Genomic DNA, 27,712 nt, shown 5'->3' with positions numbered 1-27,712 from the left:
GGGCAGCAGATACACGGGAACAACGCCACCTGAAAGTTCCCCTCCAAGCCACTCACCATCCTGACTTGGAAATATATTGCCGTTCCTTCACTGTCAATTGGTCAAAATCCAGGAATTCCCTCCTGAACATCACTATGGGTGTGCCTACACCACAGGGACTGCTGCAGTTCAAGAAGGCAGCTCAGCACTGCCTGCTCAAGAGCAATTAGGGATGGACAATAAATGGTGGCCCAGCCAACAGCACCCGAATTCCGTAAATGAATAAAATAGAAACTGCTGGACCTATCAGGCCCAAACCTGGCGGGATTCCTAGGGTAGCCCTTGAAAGCACCCAGGTTGCCCCAAAAATGTAAACAGGGGTGGCAGTAGAAGGAACTTACCATTTCATTTGAACATAAGAACATAGTACCATAAGAAATAGGAGCAGGAGTAGGCCATTCGGCCCCTCAAGCCTGCCCAGCCATTCAATGGCTAATCTGCCCCAGGCCTCAACACCTCTTTCGTGCCAGCCCCTCATAGCTCTCAACTCACCGATATTTCAAAAATCTATCTACCTCCTCTTTAAATATTTTCAGTTCACAACTCTCTGAGGTAGAGAATTCCAGACATTCACTACCCTCTGAGAGTAGAAATTCCTTCACATCTCAGTTTTAAATGAGTGTCCCCTTATCGAAGTTTTGTGGAACTTTCTGAATGGAGCAGAAACCATATGGATCCAAGTTTCATCTTTTCTGTTCTGCCTGCTTGATTAATAGGCTTTTTGAGCTAGTTTCTGGGCTCAGGCTCTTCTTCACTGAACTGGGTTTTGAAATATTACATTGAAAACTGATGTTGTTTGAAGTTTTCTCAAATATTAGTTAGATTGATTTACAATTAATTCTGTTTTTATTGAAGATGGAGTATTGATGGTTCACCATTAACAAATAAAACAAAGTACCAGACTTTCTACGATCCGCAGTTTGGAGTTGCAGTGCTGGTCATCAAAAACACAGAAAAAAATGAGCTTGGAATCTATGAATGTGAAGTGAGTATGATGAAAAACGCTTATTGCTCACATAATAATTTTCATCTGTACAATTCAAGAGGACAACCCTCCATTTCAGTTCACTAGTATAACCATTTTTCTTTTGAGGTTGGGAAGCTTGACTTCATGTCAAGTATGAGTATAGAATTAGATGTCACATGTTATATGCATGTTATATATGTAGAACTCTTCCTAATCTGGTTTTTGTTCCACTTCAGTGAATGGAGTGGCAAACTGATGGTCGCCACCAGGATTCCTGATCTCACTAAGATAGAACTTCCTGATGCTACTTTAAAAGCAAGTTCACAATATCTTACCTAAATGTGCTTCTGACTCCTCCTCCTTCTTCAGGTACTGTGCCCTAAGAGAGCGTTGGTGACCATAGACTTCCTTTGGATTGGTCCATGATAATGCTTGGCAAAATACAGCAGGGCCTTCTGAGGTATGGCTGACCAGGAAACCCTCCCACTCTTACCGCCTGCCGAGAGGGATATTGGAAGGATTTGCGGACTGACAATCATCCTGTTTGGCTCTATTAAGAACACACCTTCCTTGGCCATCAAGTCTTAGAATGGAACTTGAACCCGGAGCTTCTGGCCCAGAGACAGGGAGGCTACTCACTGAGCCACAAGGTCTCCCACACTTCTGACTAGGTGTTTTAATCATAAAGTGCAATAACCTGAGCGACTGAGAGGCAGAAATATTTGTGGAGATGTCCCTGTTCACTGATGGGGAGTCCAGACGGCCCTTGAACTCCAGAAAATTCAGTTTCGTTTGCTCATAATTCATATTCACTCATTTGCCCTGCTTGAATATTACTGTCAAAGCTTTTCATCTTGCACTCATCAGGACACTTTGCAAGAATAACAATATAAGGCCAAAACAAAAATTTTTACTGCTTGAGAAGAGAGTGCTGATTGGTTGGCAGTTGGCATTGCCATGGAGAATGCACCAACTGCCAAGTATTGTTTAAAATTTAAACCAGGCAGCTTGACTCTGATTGTTCAGGGCATTGCCCTGGGGAATGAGTCAGTGAATGACGTGTCACTTATTTTGTTTAGCTGAAACAGGCACAATGTGTGTACATGTTCTTTCTGTCTCCAAAAAAAAGGATCCTGTGTATTAATATACATAGCTTCCAGTACATGCAAATGTGCCACACTGCAAGCCAGAGTGACAATCTTAAATTGGCTGTCAGCGTAATTCTTAGCACACTGAGGATTATTTAGCAAATGTTGTCCAATTCATATACCAGGCAATTCAGATATTCAGGCTACTCTGATCAGATCATTTCGCGCTGTGTATCACACAAACTCATGAACGGGTCTAATGCCATAACCTTCAGCCCTGAAAATGCACACACATTGTGCCTGTTTCAGCTAAACAAAATGAGATGTCTCTTTTTTTTCAGCAATTCTCAAGTTTTGTACTACCAAACGACTATTTGAATGTTACTGCTTGTACAACTGGAGGTTTGGAAACTACTAAATTCCCATCTGTCAGTTCAGCAGAGACAATGGCTGAATTTTAACTTTCTGACCCATTCACACGGGGTTTCCTGACAACCCCGCTTTTCCTCCATTGGGAAACATCACCAGGATTGGTGGCTGCTGCCAATTATGTACCCACCAGAGGATGGGATCAACAAGTGACCCAGGCCTCAGGTGAGTGAGGTATTTTGCTCTTATCTCAGGTGAGTGATGGTGGGATGAAGATTACAGGGAGGCAGTAGCTAGCCACCATAGGGAGAAGGAAGAAAAGGCAGGGAGGTGGCTCTCAGGACCCCCCCTTCCTGATGCCAGGTCCCTCAGTAGTACTTTTGAATGAGGGATTTGCTTTTCCAGCTCTCCGCTTCGCAGCTCCACCATCCACTGCTGGTTAAATACCAGCAGCAGTGGGGCGAGGGCCTTAGGTGGGCATCGATTACCCACTCAAAAGCTTCAATCAGCATCCGGGCAGGAAGGCCATCTTCCCACCCCGGACTTAATTGAGCAGAAGTGGGAAGGCTGCTGAGTGGAGACTGTGCTGAAGACCTGTGATGGTATATCCTTGGAGTGAGTAACTTATTCTGAGGAATCTTTGTCCTTCTCCTGCAGCACCTTCTGCAGGAAGCTTAAAGTACTTGTGGAGGTGAAAGACATGAGTCAGAACTGTAAAGGTAGGAGGGTATTAAGTCATCATTTTTCAGTGTCTACTGACATCAAGTCAGCATGATTGTTTTATCATATGGCTATGAGTTATTTAACTTTGCTATCAGATAGCAAGGAGACCACCATTTCTGATGGACAGGCATGCTGAAACTCAGCCATTTTCAAAACACTTGCTTCCCTGTCTCTCCTTGGTGTTCTATACTCTATTCTGCAAGGATGGAAAGAAGACACATGAGCATGAGAAATGGAAGATGTTGAGAGGATGGAAGGTGAATATTTGTGAAGGTTTACTGTGAAGGACAGATGTGCCATGGGGGCAATAAATCTGTTCTTTGACAGCCACTGGCAGTGTGTGCCTTCCTGCTCTTTCAGTTGATGAAGACTCCACGGTAATCTGGGTATGCTTGATTGCCACATGTGTGGAGCTTCTGACTCTCTTAACCTGTGGGATGCCAGACCTGCAAAGACAAGCACCTGCTCATTCTCATTGGCTTCACTGGTTGATGAGTGCATGTAATTCCTGGCCTTGGCAAACATGGCATTGGTCACTTGCAAGACACATTTGTGGGCAGCAAATTCCAAATTCTACAAATATCACTTGGAAGAAGCTAAAAGCAAAGAATTAAGGGCTGTAGTTACTTTGGGCAGAATATAATGTTGACAGTTGGTTGGGGGGGTGGACCTCGCCTGCCGACTGGAGAACTGGCGGGGGGACCCCTGCATCACCTCCATTGGGAAGGTCAACCAGAACTAAACGCCTATCAGGCACTTAACTGGCCACCATTGATCCTTCCCTGGATTTAGGACCCTGGAGGCAGAAGTCTTCTTCATGGAGGCTACAGATGTCTGTGACCACCTGAGGCACTGGTGGATGGTCATGCTAGGGAAGCTTATCCTCTGCCTGTGAATCCGGTTTTGGCGGTATCACCTCCTGCTTATTCCGTCTCTCCTGTGGAGCAACAAGTGATTGAAAACTGCTGCTGCTCCCCACTGTTGTTTGTGTTGTTGATGCTGCTCATCTTTTTCCTCATCTGAGGTCCAGAGTAGAACTGCATCATTAGTTCCCATGCTGAATTAAGGATTGACAGCTGGGATATGTAGATCAAACAATGTAGACTGCAAAGTAGTAGAAATTACCTCTTAACCAGTGAAAAAAGCCCTGTGAATAAAAGTAAGGAAGCAGGTGTGAGATCTCAGTATTTAAAGCATTTCTTGTTTTCGCATATGGAGCCCTCTGAAATCCTGCTATCCTCTCACCTCGCTTTACCTGGCAAGCTCCAAAAAACCTTGGAATCCTATGCGCACACTGTTAAATTCAGAAATCAGGAGCTGATAATGACTAAATTGCTCTACAGAGAAATAACATGGACTTGATGGGTTGAATGGCCTCCTGTGCCTTAATGATTCTGTGCTAATAATAGACATTTAATATCTTTAAATTGCCAACCTGCCTGTCCCATGGGGATTTTTCTCATCTTGGAGATTGCATTGATGTTAAAGGCAGAGGTCAGCTGGTTGGTTCCACCTTCCTGACACCATGGCAATTCCGACTCTTTTAACCTGCTGCCACCTTGCAAACCTACTCAACTTACGAGGTTAAAATTCACCCCCAACGGCATTGAATGAATGTTGGTTCTAAACTAGTCTGACAACTTTAGTTGTCTGTATCCCTTTCTGTGAGAAGTCAGTCCTGAAATTGTTTATCAAATACTTCTTGAGTTTCTTTTTCCATGTATCTCTATGTTCAGGGCTTGAAAGGCCTCCTAGCTGTTTCTGTTCTTGAAAATTGACCAAACTTTCACAGTTGTCTTTCTTGGATCTTCTAAAGTTTGGAAAGAGTTGTTCTTAATATTATGGCTAAATCTCAAAACAGAACACCAAGACCTATTAGTATAGAAATATAAGATATGATAAATAAGCTATTGGAAACATGGATTTGAACTTTATAGCCCTAAAATACCTGCACTGGGAGCAAAGGAACCTGCACCCCCTCCACTGCTGACATTCATGACTCCTTGTTGTCCCTTATCTTCCAGTGTCACTAAGGGCATAACAGGAAATATATTTTCCTTATTTGCACCACAGTGCAGTATGCTAGTGGGTGAGAAAAGTACTGGAAATTGTCATGGGGCCAAACATGGGTGGAACTCTGGAAGATCTGGGTTCCAAATCTCCTGCTGACAGTACATTGCCACCTACATTCCTGGCCCATTTTTTCTCCTCACTTCAAGGCTCCAGCCTAACAAAAGTAAAAATGCTTTAACAATTCTGCTTTATGATATATAGGATTGTGTAATAATTCAGAAGAATACAGTTCTTCAAAGATTTATTAGCAAGGAAAAGGAGAAACAGATCAACATAATTTAACATGTAAATCAGAGACAATACTGTTGTTCTACTTTATGCTTAACAATCTGCATTGTTGTGTTTTTATTCTCCCAGGTTACAAACAAGCTGGGTACAGCCAGAGATGTTGCAGAGCTTTATCTTCAGGCTCCTGTTCTGATTCCAGAAAGGAAAGGAGACCAAGTTGTCATGATTGAAGGTAAGTTCAGTAGTTATTTTTGCTACTCTAAACCTAGTTCTGGGAGCTGAAGGTGTAGAGAAAATCTTGATCCAGCAGCTGTCGTTAGTTGTCAGCAAGTGAGATCGTCAGTTGTGGTCAAATAGTTGAGTTTGTAGACTTCCCTGAAAGTAGGCAACAATTATAAGGATGAAATTGATCATTTTGATTTATAAAATGTTTCTTTTTCATGAATTATATAAAATCTGTATTTTGTGGCCCCGTTCCTTATACAAACCTTACTTCAAGGATCTGACACATTACTGGCAAACGAAATAAGTGAGGGATTGTGGAACACATTGAGAAAATATGGGCAGCTCAGGACTGGTAAATAACACACAGAAGGCCTTAGCCCAACATGGATGGAAGGTTACAGAGAAGGGATTTAGGCCTTTGAGAGGGAAAAGCTGAATTGAAATCAAAGTCGTATGAGAATTAGGGTGTGGGAGGGGTATTGAAGTTGGCCAGAAGATGAGGGGGAGGTTAGGATAGGTGAGAGAAGTGGAGAAAGAGCTATTATGGATGATCAAAGGATATGTTATTCAGGGACGAGGCTAAGTAGCAGGAGAAGGTGAATTTGGGGCTGAATCACAAAATCATTGCAGTGTAGAAGGAGGCCATTCAGCCTATCGTGTCTGCACCGGGTCTCTGAGCATTTTAACTTAGTACCAATCTCCTGCCTTTTGCCCGTAACCCTGCACATTGTTTCTATTAGATAATCATCCAATGCCCTCTTGAACGCCTCAATTGAACCTGCTTCCACCACACTCCTAAGCAGTGCATTCCAAACCCTAACTACTCGCTGTGTGAAGAAGTTTCTTCTCAACTCGCATTTGCTTCTTTTGCAAAGCACTTTAAAACTATGCCCTCTGGCTCTCTATCTGTTTAGAAGTGGGAACAGTTTCTCCCTGTCTACCCGTCCAGGCCCCTCATTATTTTGAAAACTTCTATCAAGTCTCCTCTCAGCCTTCTCCTCTCCAAGGAAAACAGCCCCAACTTCTCCAATTGAAGTGTCTCATCCCTGGAACCACTCTCGTAAACCTCTTCTGCACTCTCTCCAATACATTCACATCCTTCCTATTTTGTGGCACCAAGAACTGTACACAATATTCCAGCTCAGGGTTAACCAGTGTCTTATATAATTTCATCATAACCACCCTGTTCTTGTACTCTATGCCCCTATTCATGAAGCCTTGAATAATTTATGCTTTAGCAACAGCTCTCTCTACCTGACCTGCCACCTTTAATGATTTATGTACATATACACCCAGGACTCTCTGCTCCTGTACACCCTTTAGAATAGTATTTTATTTCATGCTGTCTCTCCACGTTCTTTGTACCAAAGTGTATCACCTCACACTTCTCTACGTTGAACTTCATCTGCCAACTATCTGCCATAGAGTGCCATTGAGGAGTGAGTGACGGGAGTAATATAAACTGCAGTGCATGTCACATGGAAGGCATCAGACTGCTACATAAGCAGATGGTAAAGTGACATTAGAGGATGGGTGTGATACTAATGGGAGAGGAGCATGCAGACATGATGCAAAGCAGCAAGAATACAGTGAATATTGAGGTCAAGGGCTTTGCATGCGTGCACAAGAGCAAAAGAAATAGGAACAGGAGTAGGCCTTATTGCCCCTTGAGACTGGTCTGCTATTCAATAAGATCATTGCAAAACTTTAACATCAACTCCACTTTCCCACCCTATCCACACATCCCTTGATTCAGCTTTGTGCCCAAGAACCTATAAATCTTAATTGTGAATATTTTTAATGACTGAGCATCCACAGCCCTCCAGTAGAGAATTCCAAAAGTTACAAACTTCTGAGTGAAGAAACTTATCTTTATCTCAGTCCCACACAGCTGACCCTTTATCCCAAGACTATGACTACTAGTTCTACACTCTCCGGCCTCTCAGCATCTATTCTGTCAAGCCCTCTAAGAATTTGATATATTTCAATGCGATCCTCTCTCATCTAAATTCCCAAGAATATAGGCCTATTCTCCTCAACCTCTCCTTAAACAATATTCTTCTCATCCCAGAAATAAATCTAATGAACCTTTATTACACCCCTCCTAAGGCATGTATATCCTTCTTTAGCAAAGGAGACCAAAACTGTGTACAACACTGCGGGCATGGTCTCATCAAAGCCCAGTGTAATTACAGCAAGGCTTCCTTACTCTTATACGCCAAAACTTTTGTAATAAAGGCATCAGATGGTGGAAGCAATAGGACTGAGGCCAAACTGTCAGTAGAGGGAAAATGCAAATATCTTGCAAGGGAAAAGCAATGCCTCCCATTTGGCATTCATTTTCTAACATACTGGCCCAGATTTTCCCTCCTGGGTCAAGAGTGCAGAGATGGGAGAAGTCCCAGCTCTATGAACCCGACTTTCAGAAATGGTGGCCCACATTTCCTATTTTCGTTCCGGGAGGGCAGGCTGGATTTGAAGTTGGGCTTGCAGCCCCCCCAGAATGAGTGTGGAGACTGCTGGGTGCAGAAGTGGGCTGGGAAGAAGGCCTGCCTCTATGTTACGGCACTGTGTTGAATTTAATTTAAAAAATGATTAAGACAAAAAACAGCCCTCCAGCCCTCACCTACCCCCCATACTCCCTATGTCCTATCCATGCCAAACTATACCACCTCATGCCCTCTCCCATGGAACTTCATACCCCCATGCCAACCCATTTCCCTCTACCTACCTCCCATGGTCTCTCATACCCCCTATGCCAACACATGCCCTTTACCCACACCCATCCTTGGCCTCTGACTACCCCCATGCTTTGCACCTATCCCAATGGCCCTTTATTGCCCCTGTGCCAACTTAGTCCCAACTCATGCCAACCCATGCCTCCAAGACACCACCCTTTGTTCTTACCCCCTCCATGCCAACTCACTTAGTATCCACCATGGGCAGACCTCAGGACCCATACTGACACAAAATATTGATTACATCACTATTTTAAATAACAAAACACTCTCATTGATTAAACAAAATTTAGTACATGGAAAATCCTTCAACTAACCCCTTATGAAAACTAACATTTCTATTCTATAACTGCTTGGAGCTGTCAGTCAAACTACTCATTTAACAGGCACCCACTGTGATGTTAGCTTGTAAACTTAGTCATTATAGCACAAATCCTGTAATGCTAACCTCCAGGCTTATGTCAACAAACAATAAAATATCAAGCACTTATTTTTGATTGAACTCCACACTTTATAAAATTTCCAGCTCAGCAGTGTTAAATCCCTTGGCAGCTTTGACAATTCCAATTAATTTAACAGTTCTTTGACAGCTTTAACAGTTCTTTGACAGCCTGACAGTTTTTGACAGCTCCAGTGCCTTCTATGCACTTTTTACATACAATCTTGTTTACTTTTAACAATCCCAAAGGGTGCCTTACCTTCCCCAAAGTGTGCCTTATCTATCCCAAAGGGTGCCTTGCCTCTCCAAAAGATGTCTTATCAACCCCAAAGGGTGCCCCACCCCTCCTGAAGGTGGTCCGGGACCATATCCAAAGGAGTACCCTACATCTCCAAAGGAGCACCCTAGCTATCCAATATATCTACCAAATTTAGACCAGCTCTTACCTGTTCCAATTTGCATACACTGGGTTTCATACTCTTGACCAGCCAAAATACCACTTCAGTGGAGGAAACTAATGATTTAAATGCTCAGCTGCCTCTGTAAAACACATATGGGTGAACCCTGGCTCAACTCCAGTCCTGCCCCTGCAAAAATAGGAAATGCCATGTTCGGGACCGGGACTTTTCCACTATTTCCGCCATGACGGAGAGCCACACCATTGTGGTGAAAATCTAGGCCACAGAGTCACCTGCAGCCTACATCTCACCCACCACCTGAAACCTTGTTCAACCCTTTCTGATCACTTCTGTATCTTTCATCAGTCAGCAACAGCACTTTGAAAGGGACAGGGAGATATAAGGGAGAATAACAAAAGTAACGGAGGGGAATCCTAATTTTTTAAAACCTCCATCAATTTTGTTCATTAACCAAATGAACTTTCTGTGGCTTTGCTCAATGCAATTTAGAGGTTTTATAAATACAATGGTCATTATGGGATGTGTATTATCAGAAACACTGGATTATTAGCTTTAGGAATAGCCCTTCAATCTAGAATGGGGTGTCAACCTCGAGCAGTATTTTAAGATAGGCTTCCGGGAACATTAGTAGGCCTAGAGTCGTTGTGAGAGAGATTGTGGAGCCTAAGGGCACTGGGAGAGTTTTCAATCTCTGGAACCATTCAGGGCAGTAATGTGATTCAGGAACATTGGGAATCAATTTAGAGTTGTCAACAATAAGATAGGTTCCTCCTGAAACCCAGCAGGAATCAGGTGGGGACTTTTGAGAGTTGGGGATTGGCTGAGGCAAACCACTCTTTCATCACAACTCCCTGACCCTTGCCCTCCCCTCCCCACATCTCCTTCCCCATCCTTCTCCTTTTCCATGCCCCTCTCTCCCCTTCACTCCTTTTTCCCTTATATCTTTCTTTCACCCCTTCCTTTACTACCACTCTCCTTTCATCATCCTTCCTTACATCCCACATCCCTCCTCTCCCCTTTCCCTTCACCTCCTGTTTCACTTCTTCCCCCCCTCTTATCGCCTTCCTTTGTTCCTCTTATCTCTTCTCCTGCTCTCTCTCTCGCATCTCACTCTGTTCTCTCCTCTGCTTCTTCTCCTGCACAGCAACAATGTGCATCTATATTTTTTAAATTTGCATTTGGCATATGGGGATTACTGAAAAAGCTAGCATTTACTAACCATCCTTGTGAAGGTGATAGTGGGCCTTTTTATTTGAACTGCTGTCATCCATAGGATGAAGGTGTTCGCACTATGCGGTATGGTAAGGAGTTCTGAGTTTTTGACCCAATGACAGTGACAGAACTGCAATTATGTCCAAGTTGGGGCAGTGTATGACTTGGAGTTAATGGTGTTTCCATGCATTTGCTATCTTTATCCCTCTCGGTGGTAGAGGTTACAATTTTGGGAGGTGTTATTGAAAAAACAGGGAGATAGTGGTGTAGTGGTTATACCACTAATAATCGAGAGGCCCAGACTGATGCTGTAGGGGCATGGGTTCAAATCCCACCATGGCAGCTGGTGGAATTTAAAAATATCTCCACTCAGAATTATATTTTGACTTGGTGAGCATTGAGAAACAACGAGAGCGGAGCAAAGCTTAAAACAGCACATAGAGAGCAAGACTTCACATGGTGAGTGACAGGAAAGGGCCAGAGCAGAGGGAGGTCTTAAAACAGCACAAAAAGAGCGAGACTTCACTTGGTGAGCAGGGGAAACAGTGAGAGCAGATTGGGGCTTTAAACAGTAAAGCAGGTAGGTGATTGGCTGGTGACTGTTTCCAGTGGTAAGGTTTATTAGCAGTAGTAAGGCTTATGAGCAATAGAAAAATAATTTACTGACAGAGAATGTCAGAGCTGTTCCAACCTTTAGAGTGTGCATCCTGTGCTATGTGGGAACTCCATGATGCTTCCCATGTCCTGGATAACCATTTGTGCTGAAAGTGTCGTCAGCTGCGGCAGCTTGAAATCCAGGTTTCGGAACTTGAGCAGCAGCTAGTGTCACTGTGGTGCAGCCATGACATTGAGAACTTTGTGGAGAGCACATTTATAGATGTGCCCCGCAGTTCTCGATACTGATGAGAGTGATGGTTCATCTGGTGAGTGCAGCCGTAGCCAACTTTATGGCACTATGGGCAGCTCAGTTGTACAGGGGGTACAAGGAAGCCTGGAAGAGCAATAGTGTCAGGTGATTCAATAGGGGAATAGACATGTGTTTTTTGTGGCCACAGATGCATATCCAGAATGGTGTGTTGCCTCCCTAGTGCCAGGGTTAAGGCGCAGCTGCAGAGCATTTGAGTGGGGAGGGTGACAACCAGCAGTCCTGGTACACATTGATACGAACAATAGGATTGATGAGTTACAATTGCAAATTGACATGTTGAAGTATGATATTGTGGATTTAACAGAGACCTGGCTTAAAAAAGGGCTGGACGAAGTATTAAATATTCCTGAATACAAGGTTGTCAGGAAAGATAGGAAATGAAGAAAAGGGGAGGAGTGAGGGTATTGATTAAGGAGAACGTTGCAGTGCTGGAGAGAGAAGATGTCCCAGAAGAGTTAAGGACAGAATCTATTTGGCTAGAGCTAAGGAACAAAAAAGGTGCAATTACATTGCTTAGTGTGGGCTACAGGCCACAAACTAGAGGAAAGCATATAGAGGAATAAATTTGCAAAGAAATTACAGAGAGGTGCAAGAATAATAGAGTATTTATAGTGGAGGACTTTAATTATCTGGATATAGACTGGGGTAGTAGTAGTGTAAAGGGCAGTGAAAGGGCAAGAGTTCCTAGCTTGTGTTCAGGAAAATTTTCTATGTTTCCCGTCCAATCAGAGGTGAGGCACTGCTGGACCTTGTTCTTTGGAATGAGATGGGCCAAGTGGATCAAGGGTAGAATTTTGCCCTTGGTGTGTGGGCTCGGTGGGGATGGGTGGGGGCGGTTGGGAAGCCAACCACCACCCACAACCGGGCCTAGAAAGCAATTTCACGCTGTCAGGTCAGTTAAGGTCCGCCCAGTGTGAAAAGCGAGTGGCAGCACTAAGCGCTGCCCGTGCAGGTGGGGAGAGGAGTGTGAGCCAGGCGAGCATGAACTTCGCGCATGCGCGTGAATGCGTACTACCTGATCTACCTGAGGCAGAGAGCTGCCTCAGGGAGATGAAGAGATATGAAAAAATATAATAAAAAAATGTAATGAAACATGTCCCCTCTGTCACATGAGCAGGGACATGTTAATAATGAAAATATAAAGTTTTTATTTGATTTTTATGCTTTTGGAATCCTCATCCTGCCCGTGAATGAGGTTTCCAAAAAAGTGCAAAGGCCGCTTGGCTTTTTTGCCTGCCCACCAACCATAAGGCTGGATGGGCAGTGAAAAATTTACATTAATTACCTTTTTAATGGTCTTAATAGGCCTTTGAATTGTCGGCAAGTGTGCACCAGAGTCAGCAGCGCGCCTGCCAACCAAAATATCGCTCAAGTGCGCAATGACATCAGGACGCAAGCCCAATGTCATTGTGCGTCATTTTATGCTTGGTCGGGCTAGTTCGACCTCAGCTGAATTATTGCATCTAGTTTTGGGTGCCTCACTTTAGGAAAGATGTGAGCCATTGGAGGAAGTGCAGAAAAGATTCATAGCATTGGTTCCAGGGATGAAGAACCTCAATTATGAAGATAGAGTGGAGAAGTTGGGACTGTTTTCTTTAGAGAAAAGGCTGAGAGGAGATTTGAAAGAAGTATTGAAAATTGTGCACAGCAGTTAGGGAGAAACTGTTCCCACTCATGAAAGAAAAATGAGAGGGCACAGATTTAAAGTAATTGGCAAAAAAGGCAAAAGCAACATGATGAAACCCATGCAGCAGGTTGTTAAGGTCTGGAATGCGCTGCCTAAGAGTGTAGAGGCAGGTTCAATCGAACCAGTCAAAAGGGAATTGGACTGTTATCTGAAAAGGAAAAATGTGCAGGATTACATGGAGAAGGCAGGCGAATGTAACTAGGTGAATAGCTCATTTGGAGAACTGGCGGAGACAGGATGGGCTGAGTGGCCTCCTTCTGTGCCATAACAATTCTGTGATCCTGTGAAGTCTTGGCAAGTTGCTGCATTCATGAGCTGCCAGTGATGGAAGAAATAGATGCTTAAACTGATAGGCGGGTGCCAAGCAAGCAGATTGCTTTGTCCGGGATGGTGTTGAGTTTCTTGAGGTTGTTACAGCTGTACACAACAAGGCAAGTGAAGAGTACTCCAATGTGCTATTCCCTTGGCCCTTTTCGGTGGCAAATCAGTAGCTGCACCACTCACCACAAAGTATCTCGTTTCTGACTAGCTCTACTGGCCATGGCATTTATTTGACTAGCTCAGATTTGAGTTCCTGATCAGTGGTGACCTCCAGAATTTTGGTAGTGAGTGATTCAAGGAAATTAACAGCGTTGCGTGTCATGGGGATGTGGTTAGGCTTTATATTATTGGCAATGGTCGTTGCCTGGCATCTGTTACAAATGATGCAAATGTTCTTTGCTACTTCTCAGTTGAAGCCTGGATGTTGTCTAGGCTTTGCTACATGTTGGCATGGACTGTTTCAGTACATCAGGAATTGCACATACATTGTGTACAGTACTTTCATATAATAGAAAAGGTCTCAAGGTGCTTCACAGATGAAAAATCGGATGAAAATTGACACAACTTCAAAGAACAATTAGGAATGGTAACTAAATGCTTGGTCAGAGGTAGGTTTAAGGAGCATCTTAAAGGAGGAGAGAGAAATGGAAGCGAAAGAGATTTAGGGAGAGAATTCAAGCTGAGGCCTAGATGACTGAAGGCACACCCCAGTCCCCAATGAGAATTTTTTTAAGTTCCTGTTCAAAAAAAAGGCAGAGACAACCTTAAAAAGTCCTAAAAGATGTACATTAAAAAATCAATGACAAAATTACCTAAATCAAACTGAAATTGTACCACTGAAACACAGAAGGAAAAAGTCAGATGCTGGATAAATATTCTTTCTTGCATTGATCAAAAAAATGGAAGGCAGCTGACTCAATATAACCTTGGCAACAAAATGGGCAGAATTGTCCTAGATTTGCACTAAGTGATGTTTTACCTTGGATCTGCAATGGCACCTTCTCACACTGTATCTCCCCAAACCCGCCGCATTAATTATGCATTCTCGGGAAACATGCCATTTCCACAGCTTGTGGGCTCTGAATCCCCACTGTGCCATTACCTCACCACTTTATCACGTTGGGCGCCACATTTAAAGTACAGCCCCATGCACACATCTCAGTGCTTCTAGCTCAGAACTGCTGCAAATAAGACATGGCACCAAAAGGCAAAAAGACTGCAGTCCCCAGGTTTAGTGATGCGTCCTTCAAGCGCCTTTTGGATGATGTGGAGGCCTGCAGTGATGTCCTCTACTCCTGCTCTGGCTGCAGGAGGGGCAGCAACATTGCCTCTCAGGCTTGGTAGGCAATGGCAGTGGTGATCAGTGCCAATGCTGCACAGAAGAGTTTGGCCATCCAATGCAGATAGAGGATGAATAATCTAATTTGTGCCTCCAGGGTAAGGCAACCATCTCTTCACTCTAAACTCACACACTCACAAGGCTATCACACATTCACTAACATCTCACTCCCTGCCAGCTCAAGGGGCATCAACACTCACTCTTTCACAAACACCTTCACATCTCCATCTGGCCTCATCTGCTCTGGAGACTGCCTCCTCAGTCCTCACCATCTTGAGGCCACTTGCACTGATCAACTTGTGCCCCCACACAAACCCTGGGATATCCCCATTCCTCAGTACAGCCCTCACCCTGCAAGCTCTTGCCTTGCCTGAGGCCACTTCTCCCCATTCCCCAAGCAAACACTAGCTCCGCAGCCGTACAAAGCATCACTGCCTTATGGCTGGTCTAGTAGGTAGAGACTCGCAGTCACACCCTCCTGTCCCTGACCACCGTACAAATTTGATGTAATTAATCAAAGGGGTGTGATTGTCTTCTGAAACACAGAGTCCAGATAACTCTTCCCCCTCCCTGATGTGTCGCAGTGTCCGCAGCTCGAACTCCAGCTCGTCAACTCTGAGTCTAAGTTCCTTGAGCTGCCAACATTTGCTGCATATGCGGTCACCGTGGATCGCACCAGTGTCCACCAGTTCCCACATAAGACAGCTGCAACGCATCGCATGCCCAGCCATATCTATTCTATTTAATTAATTAATTTGGGTGTTAAGTATTTTAAATGTAAATGTTTTAACTGTACTCTTCAGCTGTAATAATACCTCCTGATTTAGACCACTTGGCCAACAAAAGCGACACGGAAGAGATACCCACCAATACCTATCCATTTTCCTATGAAGTCAACTTTGGCTCTGACAGGTAGAACCAGGTTGAAGGGGCTCTCTGCTGCCAGTTCTCATCTCCTGCCGCCGCTGCCCTTCTCACGTAGTTCTGTTCTCTCTGGGCTGCTACTGCCCTTCTCACAGAGGTCTGCTCTCCTCGCGCTCTTTTATCCTGCATTTCTGCCGCTCTCCTCGCGCTCTTTTATCCTGTGTCGTCGCCACTGTCCTCAAGCTTTTTTATCCTGTGTCGTTGCCGCTCTCCTATCCTGTGTCTCCACCGCGCTCTTTCATCCTGTCGCCTCTGTCCTCAAGCTCTTTTATCCTGCGTCGTTGCCACTCTCCTGTTTCCGCTGTCCTCAAGCTCTTTTATCCTGCGTCGTTGCCGCTCTCCTATCCTGTCTTTGCTGTCCTCACGCTCTTTTATCCTGTGTCTCTGCCACTGTCCTCGCGCTCTTTTATCCTACGTCCCTGCCGCTCTCCTCACGCTCTTTTATCCTGCATCTCTGCCACTCTCCTCACGCTCTTTTATTCTGAGTCTCTGCCGCTCTCCTCACGCTCTTTTATCCTGCATCTCTGCCACTCTCCTCGTGCTCTTTTATCCTGTATCTCTGCCACTCTCCTCGCGCTCTTTTATCCTGCATCTCTGCCGCTCTCCTCGCGCTTTTTTATCCTAACAGTAAATGCTACCTTAGTTAATCACTTATATTCTTAAGATCCAAAGTCAACATTAGTTAAACATGAATTAACAGGCAAATTGGAGTCGAATGCAAACTATAAGCTACAGATAAAACTAAGACAGATTTTCTGAATTGGCTCAGCAGTCTACTCAGCATATAGGTTAACAAACTCAGTCACAAAGTCCTTCAAAACTCTGCCTTCCTCATGAGGAATTTCAGCTCCTCTTCTCGGGTGTAGTCTTTTCCCCAGCTGACACCAGTGCCCAACCAAACCAAGTTCCAAGGGCGCAGTCTCCACCAAAAATGGCACACATCTGCAGAATCTCTTTTACTCAGTCTGGATAGTTTAGATCCATCAACATTATTTTCAAATAACAGGGACAGCTGTAGCAATTATCTCTTTGCTTATTCTAAGCTTCTGGATCTAACCTCTGTCTTTTTCATCTTGTCTGTACTGCACCATTGGACTCCTCAGCTGGGATTTGTCCTGAAAAACACAAAGTATAGTAGTGGGCTTGAAAAATGGCAGGTTTTCGCACCATATCATGCGTTTCAAACATCAATAAATTTTTAACGCATGGGGATCACACCATTTCACTGGCAGGCAGCATCGAATTTGCCCGCTCTGCCGTGACCTCAGCACTCCTTAACTCCGGGTGCCATATTTAAACAGCACACCTGCACAGTGTTCGCACTCTCTGCAGCTTTAGGACAGCTCCACAGGAAAAATGGCTTCCAAAGGTAGAAAGCATGCTGCACCCCATTTCGGTGATACCTCACTGGAGTGCCTGTTAGACACAGTCAAGGCCTGCTGTGATGTTCTCTCGCCCCGCTCTGCCTGCAGGAGTTCCACCAAAGTTACCAATCCACCTTGGGCGGCAGTCGCAACGGTGGTCACTGCAAACGCCTTGCAAAAGAGGTTAGCCTCCCAGTGCAAGAATGATGATCTCTGTTCCACTAGGGTAAGTCAACCATCTCATCATTTTCAACTCACACACTCACAAGCCATTCACACATTCACAAGGATCTCACTCGCTGCCACCTCAAGGGACATCACCACTCACTCACACACCCTCACATCTCCATCTGGCCGCATCTCCTCTGAAGCTTGTGTCCTAATCCTGTCCAGAGCTCCACTTAACATCCACACATGGCAGGTATCCATATCATTTGCCCTCGCATGCATCTTGCTCACACACTCCATCTGTCTACATACAAGTCAAGCTGGCTCACAAGAAGGAGGGGCCCCCAAAGCAGCAGTGGAGTTCCTGAGGTCAAGGTTCTCAATGACTTTGAGAACAGAGCCATACAGCTGGCCAGGGAGGACATAGACCATGCCTGTGCTGACGGTAAGGTCGGTGTCACACACCCAAGTGAGGATCCTACAACATCCATCAGACAGCCATACTGTGAGTGATTTCTCTTCTTCAGAGTTACCTGCCATGCACTAATTATCTCTCCTTTTTTTTTGCAGACACCTCTGGAAGGCTTCCAAGGGCATCCAGGGGCCAGGCCCTCAACTCCCAGCCCCAGCCACACCTCAGATGAGGATCCTGAGGACAACACCTTAGAAGACCCATCACAGCACTCACCCATACCCTCCACTAGTGCAAAGACACACACCTCAGTGGGACTTAGTTCTGGAGTAACCTCGGGGTCACTCTCTAGTGAGCACAGTGCACCATTTGGAACACATCAGGTGAAAGCAGGGATATCTGAGATCGCTGGCCCTCGGAGGACTGCTGGAGGACAGGAATCTGCTGAGTCCAAGTCCCATGACAAGCCTCCGGACTCAGTCCTAAATCAGTTGCTGGAACTGCAAAGACAGGCACAGGAACATCAGAAAGGGATGTCACCTGCACTCCTCCTCAAATCGCAATGTACAATAGATGAGTCTGACCGCCTTCAGTCTGAGGTGATGGCACCAGCATGCCAACACATCAAGATCAACACTGGTAGAACGGCAGCCGCCATGGAGACCTTGGTCCAGGATTTGGTCCTTTACTGCCGCAGGAGCTGCACTTCATCACTGTAGCTATTGGTGGCATCCATCACTGTCAATGTAAGAGGGCAGCATTCCAGCTGCCCCTTCTCCTCAAGGAATCAGCCAGGGGCCCTTGGACACTCATCGGGAGGAGGATCAGCAGCTCAACATCCTAGGATGCTTTGCGTCCCATTGCTTGACATTCCAAGCTACTTCCAAATGGTGATTTCTGGAGGCCAAAACAGCCTTTAGGCAAGCTTTGGAATCGCACATCATTGCTTCCGACGGTATGGAGGGGGGCAATGGGATGGGAGCGATTATGTGGGATGAACCAGAACAGTGCTTCTCACAAGAAAGGACGCATGCCCTTGAGGGCCTCATGTTGCCTGATTAACTTGGACTTTGCAAGGGCCAGGGCTGGCCATGAGGGCACACTGTGTGTAAAAGGCGACATCTCAGAATCATGCAGCCTAGTGTCTTGCCTTGTCATATTCAGATGCTCCACCCCCATTGCAACATTAGGATCAAAGCAGCTCAGGGACCCTCACGTAAACTGCCAGATGTCAGTATCATTTTGGGCAGTGTCCCACAGCCGACTGAGTCATCTCTAAGTGCTGTCACAGCATTGGAATCCCATTGCTGCCTTGTTCCAAGTGTTATGTTGATGTCCCACCATTGATGTAACACATCATGTGTGGCGGCTTTGCTTTTGATGGATCTCCTTAAGGATCCTTTCCAGATTGAAGGCGTGCAACCACTAGCCCACTCAAGATCGTCTAAATGCTCCTGCATTTTGGAGGGTGCTGTTGCGACTGGGATGCATGTGTGAGGAGGCAGTTCTTTCTGATGTCTGATGCCGGGTCACCCTCCTCCAGGTAGCACCTCATCTTAGGATGGACACATGTCCTCGAGGCGTTCTCATCCTTCAAAGCATCAGAGTAATGTGAGCATGCTGTGCTTAGATGCAATGTCATTTGGAAGTTCATGGGTGAAATTAGAGAAGTAGCAATGCTCATGTTCATGCTGTCCGATGATGGAGGAGGTTCAGGAGGATCCTTAATGCATCTCGTCGTCTTCCTCCTGGAATCTGCTGGCAATGAGTGCCTCATGAGCACGCCTGCCTCATCTGGCCCATGCAGTGGCCTCTTCGCCTATATCCTCGCCATCCAGGTCCTCATAACTATCATCATTTTTGAGGTCCTCCTCAATGGAGGGGACATGTAGCTCCTCCATCTTGTCATCTGCCAACTCCTCCCCCCTTTGCATAGCCAGCGTGTACAGCGCACAGGCCACGATGATGTATGATACCCTCTGGGGATTGTGATGGAGTGCTCCACCAGATCTGTCCAGGCATCGGAACCTCATTTTCAGTATCCCTATGGTGTGTTCCATCAATGTCAGGGTTGCGGCATGAGCTTTTTTATATCTTCTCTCAGCAGCTGTCTGAGGCTGCAGCACAGGTGTCGTCAACTGCGTCTTTTCGGGTAACCCTTGTCCCCGAGGAGCCAACCATGCACCCTGTGTGGTCCCTGGAAGATGAGGGATCTGAAACCTGCTCAGTCATGGACCATTCCTGGGTATGTGACACAAGTCTGCATGATAAGTTTGTCATGGTCGTACAACAGCTGCGCATGGAGCGAGTGGTAGCATTTGCGGTTGACCTATTAGACTATTAGACTGCTTGTTGTCATGGAGCTTTTTATAGCTGCATGAGTGCAGTCAATGGCACCCTGCACCTGCGGGAAACTCTCGTGCTCTGGCTCGCCTGATCTCTGTCGACGTTGACAAAATTGTGCGTCTTTGCAAAAATGGTGCCTGTAACTCCCTGGATGCATTTGTGGGCGGATGCTTGGGAGATCCCGCAGAGGTCCCCACTAAAGCCCTGGAATGAGCTGCTGCTGTAGAAATTGAGTGCAGCGGCCACTTTCACTGTCACTGGTGATGGATGCCCTCTAAGTCCCCGTGGCGCCAAATCCTGCAGAATATGGCAAATGTGAATCACCAGATCCCTTGACATGCAGAGGCATCGGCAATACTGGTTCTCACTCATCTGCAGATAGCGCATGGAACATCTATATCCTGGGTCTAGCAAGGCACCTACAAATGACGACTCTCTGGGAACATCCTCTACGTCCAAAGGAGGACCTGCTGCCCCTTGGTCTTGAGGGTGCTGCTCCTCCCTTTGATGAGCCAGGTGCCTCCGTCACATTCTTCTCTTTCTTCTCTCCAGCCTCTAAGCAATAATGCAGGCAGCAATAACACCAGGCTCCATCTTCCTTTTGGTCTCCTCACTGCAGTATCAATGAGAGAGGTGCAAAAGTTAGTATTTGTCTCCAAAGGCTCATTTTCGGTCAAAGAATCATCTACAACTGTGACCTCAAGGCCTCTATAGGCATGCCAGAGAGTACTGGCCCCTGAAATGATGCCCAGTGCACATGAACATTCACTACAACCCCCTGCCTGTGCCCCCCGCCACCTACATGACCAACTGCTAACAGCTTCAGCCAGGTGACTAAATGTTCTGCTTTCAGCTCAGGCGCTGGGCTTATCCTTACCTGCGCTGTTTGTACTGACCATGAGGGTGAATGTGCAGTGTTTCGGGTGGTCCAGAGGCTTCTCCTCTGAGTGGTGCATGGTCACATTTCCAAAGGGATTCTCAAGTTTCTCCAGTCGCCTGATAGTTCAGCAGTTCCATAATACTCGGGTGAATTTGAAGGGTGCACATGAGGAGTTGAAACTACAGGAACAATCATTGCCACTTTGAGGGATCAGTGCCTGAATGGGCATAATTGCTTCACTTCCCTGACTCCCTGCATGTCTTAAACAGCTGCTCACCAGTCTTGGCTGTGGCTCTGTCCTCATTTTGGAAGTTACATTTCAGTTGATTGGTCTTCTAGTGCCCCCACCCCCCGCCCCACCACAATCCCCAGTCATGTGTTTCAATGCAACTTTCCCCATTCATCACCCCCAGTGGAGCCCTTGCCCTGCAGCCCCTTCCCTTCTGTCAATCATGTCTGTCCCCTCCCACAATGGACCCCTATCAGCACAGTAAAAGCCACCTCCGCCTCAACCCTGGGTGGTCACTGTGGAGATTTGCCTGAGAGACCCCCTGAGACCAACGCAGTGAAGCCTGGTGCTGATCCCCATGAGCGCTGCGTTATTCAACTTATGCGAACTAACCTCGGAGTCCCAAGCAAAGTGCAGATCACCAGCTGTATGTCATTTAAATCCTGTTGTGAAAAATGTCATTCTAATTGCACGCCGTCTTGGACTCTTAATCCAGCATGCAAGGATGATTCCAGCAAGCAGATGTCATAATTAGATGCAGATTTATGCTAATTACATTTGCGTCGTTTGACAGCACAAAACGTGGCCCACCATTGACAGCTGAAGCGCACAATCACTTCCTCATTTTACGTCATCAGAAATCCAGTTTTGGGCCTTCTTGCGAGATTTAGCTCTTGCACCCGCCATGACAGCCGCCCTGATAGGGAGCAGAAAATCCCAGCCATCATCTACTACTGAACTCCGAGGGCTTCCTGTGTCCTTTTATATATATATGAATCCAACCAGGTTCAGTTTTGGTTTAGCAAGTGGGAGGGATGGTTTCCTTTCTTAGTTTCTCTTCAGTTTCCCTTTTTAATTAGGTCTGCCTCAAAAAATATATCTTTTGCCCACAGATTCCATCACAATAAGAATGTTTTGTTGGTTACTATAGTCATCCTGTAGTTGTGTTTGAAAGTTGCAATTGAAACGCAAAGGATTTAAGATAACGAAGATAGTCCTAGATTAGAAAAGCTGGAGGAAAAATGATTTCAGCTCCCAGTAGTGTGGTTGAATTGATATAATTGTTTCGTTAACTATATTTCATGTTGTAGTGTTTTTACTTATAATGCATTATATAACAATAATGCTAGATGTAACATGTAACACTGTCTGCTTTATGTTTGCCCAAATCTTTCGGTTAGTGCTTTTGCCCAAAAAAAGGACATTTTACCAGCCGCATCGTCATTGCAGCATAAGCATTTTATTCCTACGGGTACATTTCAGTTTCCACTGGTGTTATTGGGGTAATGATGCTGAAACTCTCCTGGTCATGATCATTCATTCATATTGTTGTTGATGTAGGTGCTTATATAGGGCTTTACATTCTGCCCTGATATTCAGCAAAGCATTCATTGACAGTGAAGCTTTGTTGTTGTTCACAAGTCATGTATTCACTTTGCCTCCAGTTTTCAGGAGACTCAGGAAGATCATTTTTCATTTGCACCCACATTTGTGTAATATTTGGTTTCTGGATTTGGTAAAAGGAATGGATATTGTGCTATACAATAAAAGTAAGCCAAAGTAAAGCTGCCCATAAAAATAAATCAGACATTATGGCACTATATTCGTGCTGTATCCTATCACATGTTATCACTTTATTATTCAAATCTAAGTGGCCTGGTGTTTTAGTTAAATTACACATATTACAGATATATAGTCTGGAAAAAAAGGAGTTAAAAAAAGTTCAAATGTTTGTTGTGTCTAAGGTATGATATCTTAAAATCAATACTGCTAAATGGAAATGGCTATTCCCTGAAAATTATATTTTATGAAGGATTTGTGTACTTGTATCAAATCCTTCATTCCACTATTAAAAGGATGAGTTTTATCCAATTTAAAATAAAATGGTTAATATTTGCATTAAAATAGTATAGAGAGGAATTTGATGTAGGTGTATTAAGGCACATAGAATATAACAGGATGTAATTTCCCTAAGTTAAGTGATAAATACAGGCTGTATTGGAAGGAAATGAAAATAGAAATTTGAAACTAGACAGTAGTCAGAATCTGCAAAGAGAAAACATAGATGATGATATTTTGGATCACCAAGGAAGCACACCCAAAGTACTAAACTGCCCTCTTTACAGATGCTGAGCAAATTATATATAATCAGCATTTTCTATTTTTAAATCAGATTTCCAGTGTTTGCAGCTTTCTGTTTCTCTCTACTTATGAGGAACTGTGTCACCTCTGAAATTGGTAGGGACCAGATTACATTATAGTATTAATAAAGCCGAATAGGTAAAACTGTTCTCACTTTGGCATCCACTGTGATTTTTTAGTTTAGTTTTTTTTACTTATAATCTTCGTTAAGAAGTGTTCTTTTGAAAACCATACAATTAAATCCCACTGTCTGGGGAAAAAAATTGCTATTTCAGTGAATGCACATTTCCTGCTTCATTTTATATACAAAGCTGCAATAGCACCTTTGTTGATAATGCGGCAATGTCTGGCATCACAGCAATCACAGTGTCTTGATACCATGCAAATATGGGTTTTCACATGTTCATTATAATTGAATCTTTCCAAGAAGTCATAGAGAAATCTTCTGTGTGATCTAGAAGAATTTCTCATTAATTGGGATGGAGGAAGCGTGGATGCGGGGAAGAGAGGTGATTTTTGACTTATTAGGACATGGTGTTGCACCAGTGAGACAAGAACCCTACACAAGTGACCCAGGAGTCCTTGATACAGTTGCCAAAAATAAAGAAGGAAAAAAGCTTTTCATTTCCTCAGCTTTCATCACTCATCTTGTTCAACATGAAATGAACAGAAAACATGAAGAAAAAAAAGAAGCACCTCGTAACAGAGCCACTGTAAGATACGACTTACCAAGTAATAAATAACGGCTACAGCTTTATCTTACATTGGACTTCTTTTTAGATATTTTAGTTACCATTTCTGATAATTTATTACTTATTTGAATACTTTCATTTATGGATTCCTTTCAATGGTGTTCTTTTCTCTTTTAATTATTTGGAATTTGTTTATTTTAGAAGACTGATATTTTTGTTCTTTTTGTGCTGGGTAAGCTGCAACTCCATAAATAGATTCCAGTTTAAACTGGAGTGTATGGCACCATTGTCACACTGTTTGTTCAGCATATGTGTGCTATGAATTAACAAATGTCATTCTTTTATCTGTAATGGAAACCATGTCAGTAGCATGTAAGACACTTATACAAGCAAAAATTGGCACCTTTTTTAACAAGATAATTTAATTGGTCAATTTTAGACTTAAATATGAAACCAAAATAAATCAAACTTATTTGTGTGATATTCTCTAGTCTTACTACATGTCTTTATTATGCAGTCTAGAGTGCATTTATTTCTGACATGGTTTTGTTTGGTTTGTATTTGGTGTGTCCGCTTTCTGTACATTTATGCAAAGTTAACCATTTCAGTTGCATTTGAGCTCTATCACATTCCAGAAATAACTGCAAAGATTTAAATGATGGCAGCATCGCTTGTATATGAACACCAGTTATTTTTCACCACAATCCATGGCACTAGGAAAAAAATCAGAGCTATGTTTGTTTTGAAACCAGCGTTCTAATAAATAATAAAAGGACAGACTTCAGGAATGGGAACAGGGCAGTTTTGCTTCTGTCAGTTCTGGCTTTAAGCAGGTGTTGTGAGGCCAGAGTGATGCCTCACTTGTAATGCAGTGTTATCTCAGATATCTGACTAGAATCTTCAGCAATTAAACTAAAACTGAAATAAAAACAAAAAAACTGCGGATGCTAGAAATCCAAAACAAAAACAGAATTACCTGGAAAAACTCAGCAGGTCTGGCAGCATCGGCGGAGAAGAAAAGAGTTGACGTTTCGAGTCCTCATGACCCTTCAACAGAACTAGAACTAGTTGCTGCCAGACCTGCTGAGTTTTTCCAGGTAATTCTGTTTTTGTTTTAAACTAAAACTGAAGCCTGAATATTCACTCCTGGGTCGGGAGCACAAAGTTGGGACAATTCCTGGCTCCACAGACCCCATAATGGGAAGAAGTGCCCCAAAACTTTGAATTTTCATTTTGGTGGTGGGGGGTGGAGATGGGTGCTGGGTGAAATGGGGGTCATGGCAAGTGACCCCAGAAACAGTGCAGAGGCTTCCGGGTGTAGAGATGACCTGGGTGGAAGGCCTGTCTCTGCTTCAACAAAGTGCCAGTACACAATGAAAAACATCAATAAGGCAAGAAATAGCCCTCCAGCCTTCACCCGCACCCCCCCCCCCCAAAACTCCCCATGCCCCATCCATGCCACCTCATAACCCCACCATGGTCCCTCATACCCTCCATGCCAACCTATGACCCTCTACCCACCCCAACCCGTATTTAGCCCCATGCCAACTTAGAGCCAACTCATGCCAATGCATGCTCCCCTATCCACCACGCTTTGCCCTTACATTTACTATGCTAACTCACCTAGCCTCCACCATGGGCAGACCTCAGAACCCATGCTGAAATTAAATAAAATTCTTAAATGTCAAAAAAAAACGTGTTGATAAAAATCCATTCACTACTTCCTTTTTACTTTCTTTAAACAAAAATAGGTGGGAGGGCATGTTGTGATGAGGACATAAGGAATCTGCAAGGGGATATAGACAGGTTGAGTGAGTGGACGAAAACTTGGCAAAAGGAGTTTAATGTAGGAACATGTGAGGTCATGCACTTTGGTAGGAAAAATCAAAAAACAGACTATTATTTAAATGGACCAAAAACACTGCAGAGGGGTCTGGGTGTTCTTATGCATGAACACAAAACGTTAGCATGCAGGTGCAGCAAGTAATTAAGAAGGCAAATGGAATTTTGGCCTGTATTGCTAGGGAGTTAGAGTTTAAAAATAGGGAAGTCTTGTTTCAACTGTACAGGGTGTTGGTGAGGCTGCACCTGGAGTACAGTGTACAATTTTGGTCCCTGTATTTAAGAAAGGATATACTGGCACTGGAGGCAGTTCAAAAGAGATTCACTAGGCTGCTTCCTGGGATTAAGGGGTTGACTTATCAAGAACAGCTAAACAGGTTAGGCCTTTATTCATTAGAGTTTAGTAGAACGAGAACTTATTGAAACGTACAAGATTCTGAGGGAGCTTGGCATGGTAGATGTTGAAAAGATGTTTTTACTGGTGGGGGAATCTTGAACTAGGGGACATGGTTACAGAATAAGAGCTCACTCATTCAAAACTGAGATACAAAGGAATTTCTTCTCTCAGAGGGTAGTGAATGTCTGGAATTCTCTACCTCAGATTTGCAGAGGCTAGATCATTGAAAGTATTTAAAGAGGAGGTAGATAGATTTTTGAAATATCGGGGAGTTGAGGGCTAAGAGGAGCTGGCGCGAAAGAGGAGTTGAGGCCTGGGGCAGATCAGCCATGATCTTATTGAATGGCAGGGCAGGCATGTGGGGCTGATGGCCTACTCCTGCTCCTATTTCTTATGTTCTTAATTCCTTATAAAAACAAGCACAGAAATTCATAATTCATAGTGAGTTTATAAACACTTGGAGCTGTGAAGAGGTTTTTTAAAATAACTAAAAGTCATTGGTTTTAAAAGCCTTGACAGTTCCCTTTGACAGCTCCTTTTGAGAATTCCCTTGATAGCTCCTTTTGAGAACTCCCTGGACAACTTTTGAGAGCTCCCTATGACAGCTCTTGACCGTTCCAATGAATTTAACCGTTCCAATGAGTTTATGCACATTCATGTCCACTTTTAACAATGCCAAAAGGCGCTTTACCTTTCCCATAGGCAGCTTATCTTTCCCAACAGAGTCCCTAGAACATATTGAAAAGGGTTCCTTACCTCTTCAAAAGGTGACCCTACCTCTCCAAAAAACTTGGCAGCTTTAGGTCTGGTTCTACCATCTGTAAAGTGCATAAGTTGTGTTTTGGACATTCCACTAGTGAAAATCAGATCAGCCTGAGACAGCTGCACTTCAACATGTTCAGTTGCCTCCGTGAACCACAGATGTGCAACTTAGAACCCACTCCCATTTCTTCCACCTGGGATTAGAATAGTTAGGTACTTGTTTGACTGATACAGACTCGATGGGCCGAAGGGTCTTTTTCTGTGCTGTAGACCTCTATGACCGATCTGTGACCTAACCACATATGGCCAACTTTGACCATATCCCTTAATATCTTTCAAAACTTCTACCATTCTTTGCATGCAGACGTGTTCCTTAACTTCACTGTACTGAAAGATCTAGCTCTAATTTTTAGGCTATGTCCCCTAGTCCTGGACTCTCTAACAAGCAAAAATAGTTTCTCTTGATCTGTCTCATTATTTCCCCTTAACCTTGAAAAGTTTTCTTCAGTATTCATACGGCTGGTCCAGTTCAGTTTCTGGCCGATGATAACCCTCCCCAGGGTGCTGGTAGGAGGGGATTCAACGATGGCAATGCCGTTAAATGTCAAGGGGAGATGTTTAGATTCTCTCTTGTTGGAGATGGTCATTGCCTGACACTTGTGTGCAAAAAAGAGAGTAAGAGAGGTTTAGGGAGGAAATTCCAGAGCTCAGAAACTGCGCAGCTGAATGCACGGACGCCCATGGCGAAGCAATTGAAAT

At 44.3% G+C, this 27,712-nt stretch overlaps 1 protein-coding gene across 6 annotated transcripts in view; it reads left to right on the top strand.

Moving 5' to 3' along the window:
* Positions 1-27,712, top strand: part of obscnb (obscurin, cytoskeletal calmodulin and titin-interacting RhoGEF b) — a 625,157-nt gene that overhangs the window by 585,466 nt on the left and 11,979 nt on the right. For all 6 annotated transcript variants that reach the window (XM_041184481.1, XM_041184479.1, XM_041184482.1 and 3 more), the window contains 2 exons: positions 895-1,024; positions 5,617-5,719. In XM_041184481.1, coding sequence (XP_041040415.1) covers positions 895-1,024; positions 5,617-5,719 — 233 coding nt within the window. The remainder of the gene's footprint in view (positions 1-894; positions 1,025-5,616; positions 5,720-27,712) is intronic.

Source organism: Carcharodon carcharias, chromosome 3, assembly GCF_017639515.1.
Source record: "Carcharodon carcharias isolate sCarCar2 chromosome 3, sCarCar2.pri, whole genome shotgun sequence".
NCBI classification, from domain to species: Eukaryota; Metazoa; Chordata; class Chondrichthyes; order Lamniformes; family Lamnidae; genus Carcharodon; species Carcharodon carcharias.
This window is presented reverse-complemented; position numbering and strand designations above follow the sequence as displayed.